At 41.1% G+C, this 22,479-nt stretch overlaps 1 protein-coding gene and 1 non-coding gene across 8 annotated transcripts; one reads left to right on the top strand and one right to left on the bottom strand.

The window, feature by feature from the left end:
- The first annotated feature begins 3,601 nt into the window (after positions 1 to 3,601).
- Trnam-cau lies at positions 3,602 to 3,674 on the top strand. The gene has a single exon. It is a non-coding gene; the product is annotated as a tRNA-Met (tRNA).
- Positions 3,675 to 4,721: 1,047 nt separating this feature from the next.
- Positions 4,722 to 21,637, bottom strand: LOC122619430 (verprolin). Of its 7 annotated transcripts, none has more exons than XM_043796376.1 (8): positions 20,912 to 21,637; positions 15,911 to 15,947; positions 10,572 to 10,660; positions 9,889 to 10,118; positions 9,296 to 9,746; positions 8,072 to 9,036; positions 6,483 to 7,241; positions 4,722 to 6,129 (listed from the first exon to the last, which is right to left on the bottom strand). In XM_043796376.1, exons 1-8 carry the CDS (start codon positions 21,039 to 21,041, stop codon positions 5,407 to 5,409), a joined length of 3,384 nt encoding a protein of 1,127 aa, XP_043652311.1. In that variant the 5' UTR covers positions 21,042 to 21,637; the 3' UTR covers positions 4,722 to 5,406. The 7 variants fall into 7 exon arrangements, with proteins under 7 accessions (XP_043652311.1, XP_043652305.1, XP_043652304.1 ...); XM_043796377.1 differs by having other exon boundaries at positions 4,723 to 6,129; positions 8,543 to 9,036; positions 20,912 to 21,636; XM_043796370.1 differs by lacking the exon at positions 20,912 to 21,637 and having other exon boundaries at positions 15,911 to 16,059.
- Between the last annotated feature and the right edge of the window lie 842 nt (positions 21,638 to 22,479).

The following is a 22,479-nucleotide window of genomic DNA, read 5'->3' as shown; positions in this document are numbered from 1 at the left end:
GCTGCGGCCCTATCAATACATTTTCTTTAGCGCAAAAGTTTTACAACTTATTTGCTTCGGGCAGATCGGACAGCCTGTCCTGCTGCCAACTAAATTATGTTAATTTGTTTTTTCATATACAGACTACATAACGCATAACTCGTGGAATAAAGGGCGAGGCGAGGCGAAGGATATTTCAGGTTAGTGGACACTGGACATGAAACGTGTGCGTTCTACATACCGAGTCGCATCATTTGCAGCATTTAGTCAAAAGAAAAACGAGTGCAACAAATCACCAGAAGGAAACAGGCGCATTTTCTGGCGACTAGTTAGAAGCTGAAAAATTGCTCCTCGGCCTGGAGGGGTTAAAATTGTTTATTTGGTTTTTATGTCGCGCATGTTAAATGCAAATTATTCAGAGGCACTCTCAGCCTGGTCCGCCACGTCCAAAGCCGCACGACTGCACATCAAATTATTTTCGCATTAATATAGGTATAATATAATGTAATAAGGTAATGTAGTAAATAAATTAATCATAGTTGTAACTTTTTTAGAACCCAGCCAAAAAATGATTTAACATTCTACCAATTTGTGTAATTTTGATAGGAAATGTAACATTTTTTAACTTACTATAACTAGCTATATCATTATTTTAAATCATATGGAGTGAACTATTTTTTGAATTTTAAAAATGGTTTTTGGTAATATTTATAAGACAACGCAACGGATTTTTACAGTGCCTGACTATGGCTTACCACACGAATTCTGCGCATTGACCCACGACTTCCACGAAGTCCCCACCTTACATGTAATTCCTGACATTTTCTGTATGTACGTTGCTTCGTTTTTATTTTACAAATACGCTTCACGCGATTATGCAAATTCAGTGAACAACAAAGGATCAAGCGAAACGAGGAGCCCGGCTTGTTAGGCATTCGAAAGGTCACTTAACTTAACTTAACGCTTGACGTGAACCGCGACTCGTATGAATAAATTTGCAATTTGAATTGAGTTCTGAATTTGGAATTTCGGCTGGCAAAGAGGTGACTGCGCGCTGCTCAATCATCGCTTATAGGGCTTAATTTAATAGAATCCCGCATAACAATGAAAATAATAATAAAGTGTCATTTGGCTGGGTCCCAAGTCCCTAGCGGGTTATATATGGCAGCTGGGAATGTGTGCATTATGTGCATTTGATATATTTCTTAATAAAAATATCACGCAAGTCCGACGCTGTCACCCGTGCACCCGTGCACCCGTGCACCCGCACACATCCAGGCAGACTCCTGGAATCCGGCTGCAGACATCCTGCTGAATGGCCTGGGTTGCGAGAGCTCATGTGTCGCTTTGGAAATGAAAAATGATCAAAGTGAGTGTTTGGCTCAAAGCGGAAAAAGTGCTGCACCAGCAGATGCTGCCCTGCTGTTCATATGGGAAAGGCAGCCTCGCCGCATCGCCTGGGACATCATCAGTTGGTAGTTGCAATTTTTAGCAGCTCTCCTGAGCCAGGTCATCTGTGGATGTCCACTGGGTGGGACGTCCACTCAGTTAATGCGGGCAAACAAAGCAGCGCCAGCTGGATCGGGCGACATCAGTTGGGGGCGTGACACATCTGCTAAACCAAAGTAATCAGCAGATGCACTTAAACAAAATGATTCGTAAATGATTCCAAAGTTAATTTTCCCTGAAACTTTAAAAATATATTAAATTTTCTTAAATAACTTATCTTTTTGCCAAGATTAAAATTTAAAACAAGAGAGAGCGCTATAGTCGAGTTCCCCGACTATCTGATACCCGTTACTCAGCTAGTGGAAGTGCGAAGGAGAATCTTCAACACTGACAGTTTTTGTCGGTTTGAGGGCGTTAGAGTGGGCGTGGCAAAACGTTTTTTGGCAAATCGATAGAATATTACAAGACTAATACAAAAATGAAAAAATATCAAAACATTTTTCAAAAGTGTGGGCCTGGCAGCTTTGGGCGGTTTGTGGGCGTTACAGTGGGCGTGGCAAAAAGTTTTTTGGCAAATCGTTAGAAATTTACAACACTAATACAAAAATGAAAAAATATCAAAACAATTTTCAAAAGTGTGGACGTGGCAGTTTTGGGCGGTTTGTGGTCGTTAGAGTGGGCGTGGCAACATAAATCGACAAACTTGCGCTGCGTCTATGTCCCTGGAGTCCGTATGTTTTATCTCAACTTTCTAGCTTTCGTAGTTCCTGAGATCTCGACGTTCATACGGACAGACGGACAGACGGACGGACAGACGGACAGACGGACGGACAGACGGACGGACAGACGGACATGGCCAGATCGACTCGGCTACTGATCCTGATCAAGAATATATATACTTTATATGGTCGGAAACGCTTCCTTCTTCCTGTTACATACTTTTCAACGAATCTAGTATACCCTTTTACTCTACGAGTAACGGGTATAAAAAGCTAGGTCATTAATTTTTAGTTTAGTAATGACTCTTTTCTCTTATTTAAAAACATTCAAATAATTCATAATTTATTGAGCTCATTCTAATTTTCTTCAGTGCGCAGTTAATGCAGCTGAGCAGAAAAGACATGCTTATCTAGCAAGTAATTAGTTACCAAGCATTGATTATATACTGGAGCTGCTAAATTTCGCTCGACAAATTGTTAATACGTCAAAGCTATGCGGCTAAAACAATGAAACTTTATTGTAAGAGCCGATGTGAGCTTTTGGTGGTTCTGGCAAAAATGCGACAGAATTTATGGTAATAAAAGCCGTAGACATTCCCTCCACGAAAAGAGCAACAAACAAGAGCCATAAAACTCTAATTTGTGCATGTCTGCATACGGAACACAACTGTATTGTCTGAAAACTTGGAATGATTAAGAAATATGTGCAGACACAGCTCATTGAAGGCGCCAAGCCACCACATCAAAGCAGAAACTAAACACGAGCCGTAAAATAAGTATACTTTCGCAAGTCGGGCGTATAAATCATGAGCAATGCTGAAATACCTGTCAGTCTCAGTCAGTTGGTACCCGGAATCTACGCTGCTCTTACAGCCTGTGAAACATAAGTTTCCTCCCTAACGGCAGGGCAATTGCAATTATACATTGTATACAAAATAGCATTTATGTGAATATTTGTTACTTGAACTAACTAACTAACTAGTTGTTAGGCAATTTTTCCACCGCTGATACAGGACATGCCGGGAAGAAAATTAAGAATTTTCTGGAGTAACATTAGAAATTGGCAAGAAAAATAGTAGACATTTTTCAAAAGTTTGGGCGTGACAGTCTTAGACTGTGGGCGTTAGAGTGGGTGTACGATTATTCTGCAATCTGTATGCTTCATCTCAGCATTTTAGCTTTTATCGACTAAGGGACAGACAGAAGGACATGGGCTGATCGAATCGGCTAGTGATCCTGATCAAAAATATATATACCGTATAGGGTCGGAAACGCTTCCTTCGACCTGTTACATGTTTTTCAACAAATCTTGTGTTGCCTTTGAATATACGAGCTACGAGGTTACATAATGCCCCAGTTTATGGTATTATTATTATTCTAATTTGGAACACCAAAATTATATCAGTTTGTCATATGTATCCATATGATACTCCATTGACGTGGGCTGTTCCAAGGCCTCGGTGGCGCAGTTGGCAGCGCGTAAGTCTCATAATCTTAAGGTCGTGAGTTCGAGCCTCACCCGGGGCAAGTAAATTTTTTTCTTTTTTTGTCATTTATGTAGGGTTGGTTTGAAGATCAACCATTGAACCCATAGGAAACACAAATACTTATTTTTGGCATATGGTTTTCCATAGTCAACTAAACCAACTTATAATGATTACGAATTGATTTCTCATGTATTTCGGAGATGACGATTGGGATTGGGCTGCATCTGGCAGCAGTTAATGGCCAAGACAAACACAATGCAATAAAATAGAAATCGCGGCAATCTGGCAGAACTTGGCAGCCAATCAATTAAGCGAAGAAGCCATAAGCTCTGGTATTTCTAAAATGAATTCAAGTGCCGCACAATTGACTGGCAGCTGGCCAGTGATGAAGTCCAGTGTCCTTCGGACATGGGACGTATGAGGAATACAATATACTGTCTCTCGCCCACGGCTGGGTTATATTTCTGGCGCACTGCGGTGGCCTCTGACCTGTCTTTTTTATTTCATTTTTTGCCACACTCCCATCACCTTCACGGCTTGCACTGCAACCGCAATTTGCACCGGTTCTTGGAGAAAATTTAATTTGTTTCCTGCATATATCCTAGAGGCGTTTTGTGTGTCATGCATTTTTACACCTTAATTTGCGGCTAATTTGCATTTTGTATATATCGCTTGTTGCGCAATTTCAGTTGCAGTTGCAGCCAACGCTTACTGCCCGCCACCAGTTGTGTTTTTTCATCCTCGTTCCTCTCCGGCCTTAAAGTCACCGGATTCGCGCGGCGAGTGAAACTTTAGAGTTGGTAACAAGCGTAAAATTAAATTTTGCTGGAAAAGTTCTGATGCAGGAATTTCAATGTAGGAATAGAGCCGATAAACAGTCAGTTATCCTGCAAAAATGTAAGCTTAAGATGGCATAATTAAACGGTAAGGGCCACAAACATTACCAAATATGCTGCAAACTAGCTGTTCTTTTAGACATTCTTATGCATTCAGACCGCAATAATACCATAAATACCATAAATAACTTTATATTTTATATTTCTGACTTGCATTCTCACCGAATTCAGCCACAATTACAACATAACTTTGTTTGTAGAATTTACATGACTTCTTTTCGAGACCAACATTTAAATGCTACAACTTAATTGGTTTTAACAAAATATGTACAACAAACTCGGGGTTGATTTTGAGTTGCTTTGATTAAATGAATTACTTTTTAAAATGGGTTTTGTACTTAGTTCCTAGAAACAAAATGCTGCACCGCTTTTGTTAAGCCATCTAACCCTACTTAGCCATATACAAACTCGCAAAGTGGATATATGAAGATTTAGAAATTTACACTCATTTGTGGAATACAGTATAATTCACTTGGCTGCAGTTGAACATATTTTTAAGACTATTTATAACAATGCCGTAATTACATCGAATAAATTCATAATTTTCTTTTACTCAGTCCCAAATAATAAAATTCAAACTATAATATCTACTTTTAATGTCACTGTGTTATGATTCTAAAAATCCAATACTTGTCAGCAAATAATTTTTAAATAATTGGAAAACAATTTTCAAACCAATATTTAAATGCTGTTGGCCTTTAAATTATTTGTCGACTGTGGCATACATTTATTTAGGTTTTAGGTCATTTTTTGTAAACTAACACTTATATTTCCAAAACCTTTTAATTCACCATTCCATTTTGATAGCTTCCGAAAGCTAAGTGAACTATACTGAGTTTTGTTCCTGGACGGTAGCTTATGATACCTCCCCCCAATCTAGAGGCATCCATTGCCCCAGCAACCGCACCACGGAATCTTGCCGCCCGTGTGCGAACTGACAGAGATCTTCCGGCGATTGGATCGCATGCTGAAGCTTGTGGAGGACTCGCGTGAGGATGCGAAGCTGTTGGAGTTGCGATCGGACAGCGAGGTGACCGTCTCGTGGTTGCTGTCCTGGTGGGAATGGTGGCTGTGGTGCGGGTTGCTGCTGATCACCATTCCGCTGTGCGGGTGGTGGTGGCTGTGGCTGTGATGGTGGTGACCACCTCCTCCGCCTCCGCTGGCAGCACTGTTCCGGTGAACGGTGTGAACGGTGCCCTCGGAGTGCCGCCTGGAGCACTTGGTCCGACTAACAGTGGCCGTCATGGGAACCGGATCACTGCCCTCCTTGCGATGGTAGTGATGGTGGGTGGTGCTGGGCGGTGCCGATGCAGTGGCCCCTACTTCGGGGTGTCCACCGCCCACCGGTGTTCCCGGTGGAGCTGTCATCGAGTTGCTGTTGGTGCGACGACGCGAGGAATGCGGCGAGTTGGGGGTGCTGTGGCTCATCTTGAAAGCTTTGATGGTTGGATGAGTGAGCACTGTGCTAAGGTCCACACAACTGGCAGTAGCCATGGGCACGGTAGTCACGGGCATGGCCACGTCGTCCTGTTGGCCTCCCTGTCCGGATCCACAAACGATGGACACGCGTCGGGCTTTCCGCCGCGCTAACTCGTCCATCTAAAAGGGTATCGAGAGTTTGCTTCAATAAATAATCTTGAAATCATCAAAAACGACCATAAAAACTATAGGGGCTGGGAAATATATATCGTTTTGTTAAAAGGCCAATATTCTACATTTTTGCTCTAAAGCACTAATGTTCTCTTGATACAAATATTTAATGTATGATGAATACATAGAATGTTGGTAATATGGTAAACGCTTGGGACTTCTTATAATAAAGAAAAAATGTATTTGCTCCGCAAGGAACGAATTTATTTAAATATAATTATTTCGTAAATATCGCGATATTATTCATCATTGAAACCAAAATGTTGTATCATACTAACAATCCAATATCACATTTTACTCACATTTCCAGCAACGGCCAGGTCACCCGCCACGCCCGTCTCCCCCTCTGATACAGTGGGATCCACGTCCAGGGATCTGGTTAACTGCGATGGCGATGAGCGGAAGATGGCTCTTTTGGCAGCCGCCGAGGCGAGTGTCTTGTACAGGTGACTCTTGTTGGGCGGCAGACCGATTACGCCGGAAGCGGATGTGGTTGGTGGCGGGGGCGGTGGTTCCGTGGGCATGGTTGGCCTGCGGGCGGGTGGTAGCGGGGGCGGTGGTTTCAGCGGTACATTCGGCTTGGCTGCGATGGGCGGCCTCTGGCCATTCGGCGATTGAGGAGGCACCCCGACCCCACCTGACGCCTGGTTCAGCTGCTCGAATCCCAGATAGGTGCACTTATCGGGAAACGGTGCCATTGGGTCCGGAATGTGCGGTGCAGGGCTGTCGGTGTGCTCCCTCTCCAAGGAGCAGGTGCGTCGCACTAATTTACTGCTCCCACTGTTTCCCGATTCGCTGGACGTAGTCACCGCCGATGTAATTGTTCCCATTTCCGTTCTTTGGGTGTCCGTGGTGACGGGTGAAATGGTCGGGTTTGTACCCTCATACTGCAGATACAGGTTCATTTCAGAGCGATAGGGCTTCTTCGCCCTCTCATCGTCCTTGCTATTACTGTGGCTTAGGTTGTCCCTTGACTTGCTCTTCTCGAGCTGAATAGCCAGTATGTCCTCCGAAATCGTCTCGATGTCGTTCAGAATTGACTCCAAGTTGACCGAATCCGTCTGCGGATAATTTAGTGATAGAGTTTCTGCATTTAGCTAAAATGATTAAAATCTTTTTTTTACTTAAATATGTAAAGGCAAGGAAAAGGTTATGATTGCACAATTTCGAAGCTTAACAACAACTATTATTTCCCATGTACCACATCCAGGGAAACTAGATCCTAGATTCTAAGCAAGTGTTTACGTAAAGTACAACAAAACACAAACGGCGTTCGAATTAATGCTAACGGGCTTACTCTAAGCCAGCTTCAGCTTACAATAATATTTTGCAGAAATTACAAAATAACACAACAATTTAACACACATTTTTTACCAGGTTTAAAGGTGATTAAAAAGGATAAACAAAGAATGAGTGCTACACTAAACCAATATACTTTCCGCCCTATTAATATCGCTGTACCTCTGTACCTCTCATTTTTGAATCAAATGTATTGTTGATAATTTTTATCGTAGATCTAAAAATCAATGAAAAACATTCAGTGGGTAATTGTATGTTTATGATAAATAATATATACATACATATAACACGCAATAATAACATTGAATAAACCAACAACTTCTAAATTCATCAAAGAATGGCAATGTTCGAATAATATTTAAATACAAACATAAGAAATATTTAAAGTGGAGGAGCGATAAGCCAGACTGGAATATTGGTTAATGAAACTTGACAACGGAATTTTTCTAACAATCGGGGATAAAGCTCATTTTTCACCCGAAACTAAAAAAACTAAACTAAACCAAACAGATTCTAAGCCAGAGAGTGATGAGCGGGGCCGAAGATGGCTATGATACGAGGATGATCGTCTGATGGCCAGAAGATCCCTCACCTGACTGACGTTCTCCGCGGACTTGGCCGCCCTCTTGGCCTCGCCAACGGCCTTTGCTTGAATGGCCAATCTTTGGGGCGAAGGCCACCTAGTGGTGGTAGTCTTGGTGGATTGGGTGGTGATGGTCATCACCGGCTGTGTGACAGACGTGGCAGGGATGCACGTATTCTGGCCGGGCTTTTGTGCTGTGGCGTAGATGGGTTCAGCGGATCTGGTCGCCGGAAGCGGAGAGCACCTGGCGGAAGCGGCAGCCGCCAGAGCAGCGGTGTATATGTCGAGAACACTAGACCCCGGATACGGACCCACTTCCCCCAAGCCCACGGCAGCGGCCACGTCCACCACCGCCCGATGCAGGGAGCAGTGGCTGGGCTGTGGGCGTTGGCGGCTGCGCTGGTGGCTGTGGGCGTGGCTGTGGGCGTGGCTGTGGGCGTGGCAATGCGAGTGTGTGGACCGTCGGTGACGAGGACTTACTTGTGGGGACACTTGGCGTTGGTAGGGCGAGGCCAGAGCGTTATTCACGAAGATATCTGGTGGGTCTCGCAAGGGCGGCGGCGGTGAGCCCGGCGGAAGATCGTCCTGCTCGAGATCCTGTCCCTGATTGGCTAGCTTAGTGTTGAGCTTCAAACGCGGCTTGATCGGCGCAAAGAAGTGCTTCGGACTGTTGAGCGCATGCTGCGCGGCATTCGTGGTGATGGCCACGGTTTCGATGTCGCCACCATCCGGCAGATGTGGTTGTGACGGGGCATTCAGGGCGATCTTGGGCATCGTCTGCAGGGTGGACGTGGGCACAAATGTGGTCATCGTGCTCACAGGTGGTGGGGGCGAGCGGGACGGCGACGACTGCTCGTTGTACTTGCGCTGCGTGAAGGGCGACTGGAGGTTGTAGTCCCAGCCGTTCGTGTGCCGCATCGTCTTGCCGGTGGTGGTGCTCGAACTGGTCCCCAACTCCGGAGAGGGCGTTTGTGCTGCAAATATTTTAGTTTGGAAGGGTTGAGTAGTTAAAAGTCAAACGCCTAGAACAAACTACGAATTTATATTATTGTATAATAAATTTATGTTTTGATTTATGTTTGATCGTAATACACTTTTTCCTTAATACTCCATCTTAATTGATTTATCAATCTTAATTTTGGCAACCAATATATTACCAAAAAGAAACCTAAACCCTGGCTTTGTAGCAGACTTTAAAACGAGATTATTCGAAATATTTTGGGGACTACTCACCCGCATTTCGTGCGCCCATATGCTGCGACAGGATGTTCTCAAAGTAGGACAATGGTGGCACCATCGCCTGCAGGTCGTTCAGCTGATTGGCCACCAGTTCGATGGGCGTCAGCGGGGTGAGCGGTCCCATCATGCTGGGCAGCGTGCTTTGCGACCCGTGGGCGTCTGGTGGGGGGAATATCGTCAGGTGCTCCTGCTGCTGGACGAGCATAAGCTCCGGGTTACTCAGGGTCTCCTCGGAGACCACCGAGAGGTGATCGAAATGCAAGGGCTGCGGCTCCTTGTTCTGGATGGTGCTGTTGCTTTCCTCGTTTTTAGATTGGGATGGGTGGCTGGGCACATCCGGCGGAAGTGGGGTCTTTAGCGGGGCACAGGATCCACCCTCTTTGCAGCACTCGTCGCTGCAGTGGCCGTCGTCTGCCCCGCGACACGTATCACATGAGTCAGAGTCCTTAAAAGAAAAGGAATCATTTTAGAAAAAAGATTACGAATATTAGAAGACGGTTGTAAAAGAATTTGGAACCAATTCTACCAGATCTAATCGTATAAAAACTAAGTTATGAACTTATAGTGCAAAATCTGAAAGCACTTACATCACTGTTTACATCACAACCTCCGCTCCCTCGCCCACCGCCTCCGCCGCTGCACCGGTAGGCGTGGCATGTGCCGCCACTCCCCCCGCTGCCCCTGCATCCACCAAACTCGTGCTCGTTGAGCTTCGCTTTAAAGCGTTTGTTTAGCCTGTCGCACTCGTCCCGCAAAGTCCAGATTTCCCGACGCAGTTGCTCATTCTCCCGCCGCAAGCGCTTGATGTCCGATTGCCCTGGAAAGTGGAGGACGTATAAGTTTTACTTATTAAGGAACGCAGAGGGGGCAGACAACACTTAATAAGATTTGCCCGAGTCTAAGGAACAGCACGTGGACATCACGCAGAGCTGTCAGACCATTAGACACCTCAAATCGCATTGTTTACATTCGCTTATCTTCTGTTTTGGCAATGAAAACATTTTTAATGAATATTCCGACAGATATACACCAAGAGGTGGGCAGATGTTTATGTACGAGTGGGTGCGTGTAGAGATATTTCTTTAGCTATATTATGTAGGATTATTTTGGTTTCCTAGCCACCATCTAATGTCTTTTTAATTGGCTGTTATCAGGTTGTTTTTGGCCCATTTATTTTACGATTATTTGATTTCCTGTGTGGTGCGGTATATCAAATTGTTTGGCGCATTTCTGACCAGCTTTTGATCAGCTATTATCGTATTTGGCGTACCTCGTTCCACTTCTGCATTAATGTTAATGGTGCGTAGCCTGAGCTCCTCATTTTCGTATATCATGCCCCGCGAAGACTTTCTGTCCAATCTGAAAGGATCCAAATTAATTTAGTAAATATGCTTAAGATGCCTTTGTGTCGTTTAACTAAAGCTAATAATTGCCTTCGAGTGCTTAGCGGTTGCCATGGCGAACGGCAGCCAATCAACATTCCAAACTCTTTCCCAACTTGGCTTAACAAAATTATCTAAATCCCCTAAAATGTGGGTCGTTCTTCAACGAATGCTGTAAGTCAACTGAGCCAGATAGGTCCAGCATTGGTACCAATTGTTAGACGTTCTCCACGACTATATGGCCGCGGCCTTTCAACACTCGCCACGTATAAATAAATAATAATAAAAAAGCGGCGTTGTGGAAAAAATAAATATAAATATATCACCGATTGGTGCGCTTCGAGGTGCCGCTAGAGAAAAACACCAAGGAAGAGGAAAATTAGCACAGCAGAGCGATAAATTACAAATACGAAGCATAAATAAATTATTATATCCAATAAACGGTTGTTAGCATACGTAAAATCGTAAGTGAATTTTTTACCAGAATTTGTTAAGCAAATAAATGAGCACGGGGACTTTTAAAAAGAGTATTCCAAATTTTCCTCAACTATTTAACGCACTTCCTACTCTCTGCAAATCCAATTAGGCATTTAAAAGATCTATTCAAATCCCAAATGATCCATAAAAATGGGATTCTGTGCAGATTTTCCATAACTTACGTTTTTTATACTACGTGATATGACACTGCTGTCTGCGCTGAGAACTTTTGACAAACTGCCGATCGCTTCAGAGACCTTAGCTCTCAGAGCCATCTTGCTTAAAAAATGTATGCACATATGTATATATTTATACGTATATACATATCTTGTCTGGGCGACTGTCTCCCAAACGAATTGTGGAATGCGTAGATCTGAAAACATCACCGCGTATTTATAAGGCGTCCGAATTTTTGACTTCAAATATTTAGCCGCCATTCGAAACTCAAACAGGTGTTATATATTCTGCCTCATTGAAAATTTGTTTTCATTTTAAATACTTTTTCGAACACTGAATAGCATTCAGTGCTCTGTCGAAGATCTTCAAACGGTCCACCAATGTGTAGCAGGCTTTTAGGCGCTAATTATATATCCTTCCGTCCGCCCAAATGTGTGTGCATTGTACATAGTGACTTATTTTTAAAACTCGCATATTTAAAACAACATTTTTATGGTATATTTGCATTTCATATATATAAGGTTGATTTTAATTGCGATACGAATTGGCTACAAATGAATAGATAGAGATTAAAAATACGTGAATAAACGCTAAAACACTTCGAAATCGTTAAGTTTCCGGTAACTACAAGACCTAGAAGGCTTGTAGGATTGAGGTAAGTATAAAATAATTAAGTCCCACTTGTTAACGAGCTAATGCGGCCATAATGATGTTTAACGGTGTACGCCTCATTTCCTATTTATTATTCAATTTTTATATGTACCAAAATAAATAGAGTTATTTTAGTTGAGTTTTATTTTAAATTCCTTTTATATAAAATTAAATAAATTTATAAGAACAAATAACTGTTCTAGTATTAAGTGCAATATCTGATATCATGTTTATACATTTCGGTACGTTAATTATACCCGTTACTCTTCGAGTAAAAGGGTATACCAAATTCGTTGAAAGGGTATACCAGATTCGTTGAAAAGTATGTAACAGGCAGAAGGAAGTGATCCCGACCATATAAAGTTTATATATTCTTGATCGGGATCAATAGCCGAGTCGATCTGGCCATGTCTGTCTGTCCGTCCGTATGAACGTCGAGATCTCAGGAACTACAAAAGCTAGAAAGTTGAGATTAAGCATACAGCCTCCAGAGACATAGACGCAGCGCAAGTTTGTTGATTCATTTTCCAACGCCCACTATAACGCTCACAAACCGCCCAAAGCTGCTACGCCCACACTTTTGAAATTAATCACCATTTTTTTATTAGTCTTGTAAATTTCTATCGATTTTCTGCCTCTCCCACTCTAACGCCCACAAACCGCCAAAAACTGTTAGTGTGGAAAATATCTCATTTGCACTTCCACCAGCTGAGTAACGAGTATCAGATAGTCGGGGAACTCGACTATAGCGTTCTTTCTGGTTTCCCTTTTATTCCTGGAAAGTCGGTTTAGTTTAAATTTGTGATGGTTTACCAAAGCGAGATATAAAATGTATTTATTGTGGCTTTAATCTTTTTGAAATGTTTTTGATAACGCTATCTTTGATTAATATTTGACATTTAATATTTTTGTATGTTAAGTTTTTAAACTGGTAAACTGCAAATTTTTATAATTCTTAAAAATTTCGGTTCAACGATTTTTATTTTGCTGTTTCCCCAGCCCTAGTTTCTGTATTCTATTTTTTAGAACTTTCCCCTGTATAAATCGCTTTTTATCATCACGTTTGCCTCTAAATATACCAAACAATAAAATCGATAAACTGATGATCGATAGCAAAGCAAACTATGGCAGTTTTATTGAAGTCAACACACACAGGAGCCACTATACACGGGCACTACGAAAAATACACAGATTGTGGATAGATTTGCATGAGTAAACATTTTTAGGGAGCTTTGTATACAACTTTGTAGTGTAAATTCATGTTGGACAATGTACACGAACCGATGATAAACAAACTGAATTATTTTTAGCCCGGCTGGCCATAGCGAATATTGTTTATTTTACGACCACTAAAGAGTACGAATATTAGAAATATGTTAATGACTTTTAATAATATTCGAGGGCCAGATGTCCGTGCCTGATTCAAAGTGCATTTTGCGAGGCATCGAGAAAGGGAAACATAAATGGAAGGGAAATTGAACCTGAGGCAATTGGAACTGGGCAACGTTTCGCTTACTTGGCCGACTTTTCCGATCGTTTGTTGCTCTTGCTCTTGCTCCTTTCATATTGGGTTCGCGTCGTCTTAGCGCCTTTCATTTATTAAATAGATCTAACAACACTCTACACTAGGTAAGCACACTATTCGGGTTTTCCCTTCACATTAATTTCAGTAATTAATTATAGGTTCTGTTAACAACCAGCCGCGTGACAATATGAGAAATGGCCGAGTAGAAGACAATTTCACCGTAGCAAAACCGCACGAGTCGACTGTAAACCGAAAACTGACAGTTAGGGAGATCAGTTTTGGCCAAAAAACAAGGCGACTAGAACAACAAACGCCGACGACTGGCATTGAACGCTGCCGCCAAGAGCAACAAGCTTTGTCTGCATCAGTTTTTATACAAATTAAAAGAAAAATTAAAAATGAAAACGAAAACGAAAAGCGAGAACAGCAAAAAAGTTTCATAAAGCAAATTCAACGAGTAAATCGAAGGAACAACAAATCATCGTTCTCAATGAAATGTACGCATGCTGTGTCGAGAATCGTTTATACGATTAACAAAAGCCCCTTGAATAAAGAGCGCAGAAAGCTGGGGGCACCAAATGCCAAGGACAACGAACTTTAGATGCTCTTAAGCAATCATTAATAGGGCACTATGATCAAATTTAGCCTCACTGATATTCAACTTCTAAGTCTAGTTCATAATGCGCTCGGTGTTATTTATTTGAACATTTTTTTTATCGAAAAATTAACTTAATAAAAAGTTTAGCATCTTAAAGATTTTTCATTGCGCAATCAGAGGTTATATTTTGAAATTAATTTTATAGATAAACTAATTTAAACCTTTTTGTTGAAGCTAGTTTAAAATAAAAAAAATGTATTTTTTAATGATAAAGTCATACTCTCCTAAAGAAAAAATCTAAAAAAATGTCTAGTTATCTTGTCTTGTGGGAAGTATTTCTTATGTCCGTTTTAAAAAATATTAAAATTGTAATTGATTGACATAAACTAACCATAAAAATAATACAAACACTTTAAGCCCTTTTATAAGTTGAGTCTAGACTAAAAAATAAAAATAATACGTATTGCTTGCATAATCAATTATCCATCTAATTATGCCAATATTGTTTATATATATTTTTTTTTGCACGCACACTGACTATATATATTCGCAAATTTATTTGTTGAATGATATTTCCGTTCGAGCCATTTTTTGTGGGGACAAGCATCGGTATTAACAACATAGGATATAAATGGAAATTAATCAAGCCCTTAATCGCATTCCATGCTGAATTTGGTTTGGGTTTTGTGGATTGGCAATGTTGGCAATGTAACCGAGTGTAGAAGAAATTAATTTATTTCTTTGGTAAGCAGCAGATGATAGAGTAAATTAACAATAACCACATTTTCAATTAAATAAACAGATATTTTATTGAGATACGTCTGGAATAATTTTACGACCAGGATGCTCTCCCCCCCATAGAAATATGTAGCGACATTGGCAGCCCAAATTAAACTATCTCTGGCACCCACACATCGGAGGATCCCATTAAATCTTTGACAGTATAGGTACATATGTATGTGTTTTTTTACGCACAAGATTTTAAAAATAAGTCCCACTCAACCGGCGAGTCCCTCTCTGCTTTTTATTCATTATGTAAAGTTCATATGTTGGCCACCAGTGTCAATAAATAATATTTCGGTATAAGGTGTATGAAAAATATATGTGAATCCGCTTATTTATCAGCCAATTAGAAAATTAGCAAAGGTTAACTTAGCGCAGCAGAGGCATAAATATCATTTTTGGAGCTCGCAGCTCTGTCGAACTCGTGCCAATTTGTTTAAAGGCTAATCGCCGCTGTCATTTACCGCCGCGGTACCTATTGTTTATTTTGACATAAATTTGACGGCGACAGTTTAATCTTGGACTTTTAAGTTTAGCGACTTGTTTGCCTAACCAATAGTTTGCGTAAGCTTAAATAGTACCTCAACGGGCGGGAATGCGACTAAAATTTATGGCCTCCAAGAAATCAAGATCTTTAATGGTGGCCATGCTTTAGATGGACACTAACGATTTAATTATGGCTGTGTTCAATTTAAACATATTTATTCAGGACGCTTAGCAACTTGTTTGAAATTTAAATGTAGATAAAAAAAACGGCTTTCTCTTTGTGGACAAGGCGTTTTCGAATAATTTCCTATAAAATACCGTACTAAAAGCCATATCCTACTAAATAAGCTTTTACTGATCATATAAGCTTCGATGTATACTACCCTTTCATAAAAGCCTTCTTGCACAGCTTTTTCTCTTATATTCCGATCGCTTTTAAAAGAGACACGCCCTCTTCTTGGGGTTGTCGGACATAAACTTAATTCTAGAGCTTACGGCTAGAAAGAAAAAGAAAATGTAGTAAAGTTTACCTGCTGTTTAGCTTATAGTGTGCATGACGTCTTCGTTCTCGGAGCATAGTCGTGCATTAGTTTTCCCGCATGTGAAAGAAAAACCAACAAACAAAAAACAAAGTACACATAAAGTAAAACAAAAAGAAGTACACAAAACCAAAAGAACACCGAAAATAAGAGGGGCAGAGGTGAAAGAATGAAAAAGAGTGGTAAAGACAAAATCATAATAATGAAAATGGAAAATTATTTTCATGCTTATTCGATTTTGTTGTTGTGTGGTGTGTGTATTCACTTTTTTGGTTTTGCGTTTTTATTTTGGATCTGTTTGATTTTGCTGGCATGGCTTTGTTTACAAATAGCTGAGAGCGTGTTTATTTAGGCAAGAGCCGTGTGTAAGCGCATTGAAAATTTGACCGGTATGGTAAAAACACATCAGAAAAGAGATGCATCAGTCCAGTAAATCGTAATTGTAATTAATCCCCCTATCAATATAGCACATATACCAATCCGACGCAGAAAAATATCTACATTCGTAGGTGTTTTATTAGAACTCCATTTCATTGGCAAATTCTTTTAATGATGATGAAGAAGGATGTGCCCATATCGATAAAGAGCGAATGATTTAAAAACTTGTTTGGACAACACGCACAAAACGAAGCTTATCTTCTGCAAAATAGTTAGGAGACTTATAATATTTCGCTTGGGCCCTGAGAATGTTGATAAAACTCTCAGTAAATAAACTGTAAGCATTTAATTGCTTATTTTACATTATTCGACATTATGGCTCTAAATTAGGGGGAGTGATTTGTGAAAATACACTTTTGCAACTGCTTTTGTCACTTTGAATACGGTTCGTGTCACCTTGAAAATCTTGTATTCGGCGGGATGTCGTATGGAATACTGATTCCCGTTTGAATACCGAGATGTTCAATGACATTCCGTTTTTTATGGCTTTGCGACGACGAAGTCTGGGCGGTTACGCAATGTACCAGCTCCAGGATGTATGCTACACACGCACCGAGCGCAGCCAAGCCCAACCTCCTTGTGAAGCAGCCACAAAGGGCCAGACAAAAACTGTAGCGGAGCACACATTTTTATTGAAAAGGGGTGAAGCACTATCTGGCATAGCAATTGATTTATCGATTAAGTTGTCAAGTACACATTGTCATCCTTCATTAATATTTACATGTGTTACAATTCAGCCTCGCTCCTTGACGGTCCCCGTCTTCTTCCCCCAAGTCTCCTATATGCCCACCCTCTTGGCGGCTTTCTTTTCTCTACGGCGCCATTGAAAGGACTTTCCTTCCATTGTCCTGTCCATTGCATACCGGCACACAGGACCCTATATAATGGAATATATACATCTTTTTAACTAATTTATGGCTGGGCTCGTAAATTTATCAAGGTGAAAGGTAAACGAAAGATTCCCGAAAGATATTGCAGGCACGTTTAATTCCATTCAGAAGATGGCAATTGAAAGAAAACAAACTTCCAAGTTATAATTAAATCCGAGAATTCCGTAAATGTTATATTTTTGTGTCAAAACATACATTTTGTATAAACAGTGAATCGATCTTCGTTTATACACTTACTCAGTATCGTAGTAAGAACTCATAAATATTTGTGCGAGCTCTTATGAACGCTTTTTGAGGGGAAATGTATGAACGCCCACAATTCACAATCACCCAGGCGAAAGGTAAAATATTAATTCGATATAAACTTATTTCGGCCACATGAGCAATTCAAAAATGATAGCCAGGTGTTTTTATAAGTGCACTTTTGAACACATTCGTTCGGGGAGGTTACAAAGAGATACGCACGGCTGTGGATACAAGATACTTTCGCCTGTCTAACGGATTCAGATTCAGATTCAGATACGATGTGACCGGCGAGGCACGCGACTGGGAACTGCAACCACTTGGCTCCACCATTGAATTTTGTGTATTCTGCCTTTTCGTGTTTAATATTTTGCGTAGCCTCAGTTTATTTGTTGTTCTCGTGTATGTCCTATGTATGCGTGCGTCAGGGGCGGAGTCGGCTAACGGGAACGGGGGGCGCTGCATTCGAGCGGACCAGCATACGGCATGCCAATAAACTGCCAGAATGTGCGTGAGCTGCTAAACCGTCTGCCGACAGTGGGTCTCGTAAATATATTCACTGGCAACTGACAACTGGCAACTGGCTTTTCTCAAATTTGATATAAATGTGTATATTGGATTGTATCGAAACAAGAAACTGCAGGGAAACTAATTAGTTGAACACTATATATGTTATTTCTCTTGAAAACTATTTATTAGAGAATTAAAGTGAACACCATCGTTGCAATAAAATATGTACATACATATATACAAATTATAAAATATAATAAATCTATATAAACCGAGCTAGGGTCCGCCAAACGAATTTTGTCACCATTCAAACACTTCTAATAACTTTCAGCATTGGTCGCAAAAGAAATTGTAGCTATAAACTAGCATGGAATTAATTTGAATATCTTCTCCGGCAACATAAAATAGATCAGCACTGTGCCGGCTAGACAACTCCAAAAAGAACAGAAAAATGTAAGGAAATAGGGGAACACGCCGAGATACAGAGAGAGAAAAGAAATGGTGCGTGAGCCTGGGGCGAGTAAACAAAATGCACAAGCAAACGCTCGGACAAATAAGCAAAATGAACAAGTTTCTGTCTATTTCTGCCGCCGCCTGTTGCAGTTTATGGATCTATTATGGGGCAGTGTGCTTCCCGTGGATACAGAAGTACGGATGTGTGTGGGTCACTTTTTTGCCAGACGAACGGACGGACGGACGATCTGCCAACCCACTAGGAACGATTTCATAAACACACATAATGCCTGCACTCATTGGGGTGCAAGTTGTGATGGGTGACCGCAGCAGTTTAACTTTATAATGGCCAGCATATGAATTTTCTAGCTCGCTGAGTGCGAATGAAAAGGGGCTACAGGGAGTTATTTTTATAGGCAATTATGTTTTAATTTTATTGGTCCTTCCGCGGACCTATGAGGCTTACGTGAAATCAATAAATAAACTTATTTTAATGACCTGTTGGATCCTCCAAATACTAAACAAGATATCCAGGAAAATCCTTTGACCTATGCATTATATATTTTGGGGTAGAAACTCACTACAAAATTGTTTGTAACATTAAAATGTGAAACTTACTTTGGCTAATAGGCCAAAGAGAGTTAATTGCGAATTAATAGCGAATTAAAGACAAACGTAACAGAATTTTCTGTTAAATAAGTAACTCGATATCTGTCATAAAAAGGAATGTGGTAACATTGCAATTTGTTTCTAATAAATCTGTCCGAACTGGGGCAACTTATGTGCATTTTTTAGACTCTTGTGCTGACAAAGATGCTGCTTCGTGGATTTACTGGGTCATCCGCAGTCGTTCCAAAAAGGTGAGAGAGTCGGGTCTATTTTTACCATCATGCCACAAGTTGTAAAGTCGAACGTCGCAAGGAACCGCTACGATACGAAATAAAATGAAACAGCAGGAATTTGTAAACAATAAATTACAAATCAAATTACCATATGTGAGCAATTTGCCGGCTTTGCTGAGATTTACAACGACCAACACTTTTCGATTTCTTGTTGCTGCGAATTATTTCCAAAATAAATTCAATGCGTCAAGCAATTCGAATTGGTTCCACATGATTCGGCTGGGCTAATTGAAGGCTTTCGGAAAACTGGGTAAACACTGGGCGGAAAACTCGAGTCGATGCTGCGATTCCTGGCGGATGATCGATGAACGATCAAGGTAACGGAAGCGAGACCGTTTTAATTGCCGACACAAGTTTGCTTGGGAATCGGCAACGTAGCATCCGAATCGATTCATTGAATATAATTTTGAAAACACCCACAAACAAGTTCAATGGTCCACATTCGCGTAATGTTTAAACGGAATGATGTACAAACGATTCTTCTATTTGCCTTTCATTCATTGCTAATTGCTCGGACTAAATGATGAATATGTTTTTAATAATTGAATCTGAATTATGAGCAATCCGCGGATAAACACACGGTCGGGGGCTTCAGCTGGAATAATTTGCTGCCCAATTAAAATTGAATACAATCCATTTTCCCCGCCTTTCTGCTTGAACCTCATTTTTGCGAAAGACGTATTTGGCTGGAATCACGCTGATGGATGGGGTTGAGTAAATCGGGTAATTGGGTAAAATCGTTTTCAAGTATATTTTACGGCCTAATTGGAATTTATTTACCGATAGTGCGCTTCTCGATTGACCCATAAATACGTTCGTATGATTCTTGCAGCGTTTTGTTTCCTGCAGGACTTTTTAGCAATAGCTGCAAAATAAATTGCTTGGCACAATACAAAAACAGAAACTGTGAAAATCGATTATTGTTGAATTTCATATTTTCAGAAACGAATTATGCTCACTACATTATTCGTACAATTAAATAAAGAAAATTTCAGCTTATGGAAACGAACCTAATTATCAGTGGTCAAGTGAAAAGTGATTATTAATAACCATAAAAAAGTGCTTCAATGAAGACAACATTGATTCATTTTTTGAAAATAGAATACTCTCAGCTTATGTTCTCGGCAGACATATTATTTTATTAGATGAATAAAATAACTGATTATTAACTTTTGAACATAAATGTATTTAGTTTCCCCTGTAGAGAAACAGACGAGTATTTTCACTAACGATTGTTTTTGATCGTTGTGAGCTCCGCCAGAAGGACGTTTTGAATGATCCACCTGGCGCAGTCCACTATATTTTGATTTGGGCACTCCCAACTACCGTTCGGAAACTTCGGGGTAACCAATTTTCAACTGGCACTCCTTCGGGAGGTGGATTACATGGATAGTTTGCGCTTGCCTCTCGCTCTAAGCCAAATAAACACGCTCGGGTGGCTCGCGGCAGCAAATTAAAGCTCGTGGGTGTTCGGGGTGTACATACTGTGGTGCTGTGGTGTGTGGTGTCTGGTGTGTGGCACTGTGGTCGGAATATAGTACATGGGTGCAACCTACTTGCTTTGGTGGGCGATGAGCTCGACTGCGTTGATTTCCGCTGATTGCCGTCGCTGTTGTCGCCGTTGCTGCCGCTGGCGCGTCCGCTAATTAAATTGTCATCCAAAGAAATTCCGTCGAGCCAATGCATGACATTATTTCCCTTTGTTGTCTACACGCACACACGGCTAACACATTTGGAAAACACCTCACCAGCGGCAGGTGGATAAATCACATTTCAGCAGCAGCTTGCCCAATTGATAATTTCATCCCAGAACGCTGACACTTCATTTTCGTTTGTGCCCGGATTCCAATTCCCGTGCGATTCGGCTTGTATCTTTCACATATTTCGTTTTACACTCTAGGGGCATTGGCAGTTGACATTTGTTGTTTGTTTCCACAATCGCACTCACACACACTTAGCTTATAATTCAACAAGTATCGAATGGTGGTTTAGGCCTTTTCCATCGCCACCATCTTTCTCTATTCGATTTTCCGTTACCCGTTTGCGCCTCTTACTTTGGCTTTCACTTGCTATTGGCTTTCAACAGCACGCATACGCCCCGTGTGACATAATTAGCACATTGCACTTTAACACTTGTCACCTGCTCAGATGCCAACCGAAGGCATTTTCGAAGAATTAACATGTACTGTTCCGCAGTACTGCTGGAACACAAAATAAAAGAAAAAATTTGTATTGGTAACGTGCACAAGGGGCATAGTTTCGATATTTCGATTAACATTGAATCCTAAGAGATCAGCACAGAATAGAAAAGGCACTGATTTGACAATAAAATAATGTTTATTGACAAGGAACTGATTTCATTATTTATAAATCACAATTGATTCTGATAGAATGTGGTATTCCCTTAAGATGCGTTTCATAGTACACACTTAAACTCTTACCATCTAACACAACAATTAAATAACATTTGGTTGACGAAGGTTCACCGACTAGGTTTTGAAACCTTAAGCGTTTACTGTCGCAATTTCGCGTTGATTGGTTCCCGATCACTCTTTAGACTTGAGTTTTCAAGTAAGCTGGTTTTACTTTCCATCAACTAGAAAAAGGATCCCCCTTAGGATCTCAAATTTGAAGCGATTATTTCGCTGATTCCAATCGATTGCCCTATCGCGCCTGCGACTTGTTGTTGGCCCTCCGGCTAGCCGGCTGCTTCTGACTGAGAATCGGACGCTGACCGGACTGGGCCAGAGATATAGAGATATAGACGGAGAGACAGAGAGGCAGAGAGACACAGAGACAGAGAGACAGAGAGGGCCAATGCGGTGGAGACAGCGTCAGCGACTGTGGCGCATTTCCAATCGTTTCGCACATTATTGTTTCCATTGTGTTCGATATTTGTATTTTCTTGTACTTCGGTTGCCCGGGCACACACACAAATAAGTTTTCCTCAATTTATTGTACCTTCGCCTGTTTATTTTATACAAGTCCGGGCGTTCTAGTGTTACGATAGAAACCCAAATAGTTGGCCGCTTCTGGCCAGTTTCCTATTAGACATGTCGGCAGATACGATTCGTGTGCGTGTTTACCTCCGACCACGTATTAAATGTGAGCTCATTGGGGGCGG

This window comes from Drosophila teissieri, chromosome 3R, assembly GCF_016746235.2.
Source record: "Drosophila teissieri strain GT53w chromosome 3R, Prin_Dtei_1.1, whole genome shotgun sequence".
Taxonomy (NCBI): domain Eukaryota; kingdom Metazoa; phylum Arthropoda; class Insecta; order Diptera; family Drosophilidae; genus Drosophila; species Drosophila teissieri.
The sequence above is the reverse complement of the archived record's forward strand: the minus strand, read 5'-3'. Positions and strand labels throughout refer to the sequence as shown.

Coding starts and splice junctions, on each gene's coding strand:
- LOC122619430 (XM_043796376.1), bottom strand. CDS start 21,041: ATGCATTGGCTCGACGGAATTTCTTTGGATGACAATTTAATTAGCGGA. Junction 10,661..15,910: donor CACTATAAGCTAAACAGCAG/GTAAACTTTACT, acceptor GGATCCTTTCAG/ATTGGACAGAAAGTCTTCGC. Junction 7,242..8,071: donor CCGCGGAGAACGTCAGTCAG/GTGAGGGATCTT, acceptor AATTATCCGCAG/ACGGATTCGGTCAACTTGGA.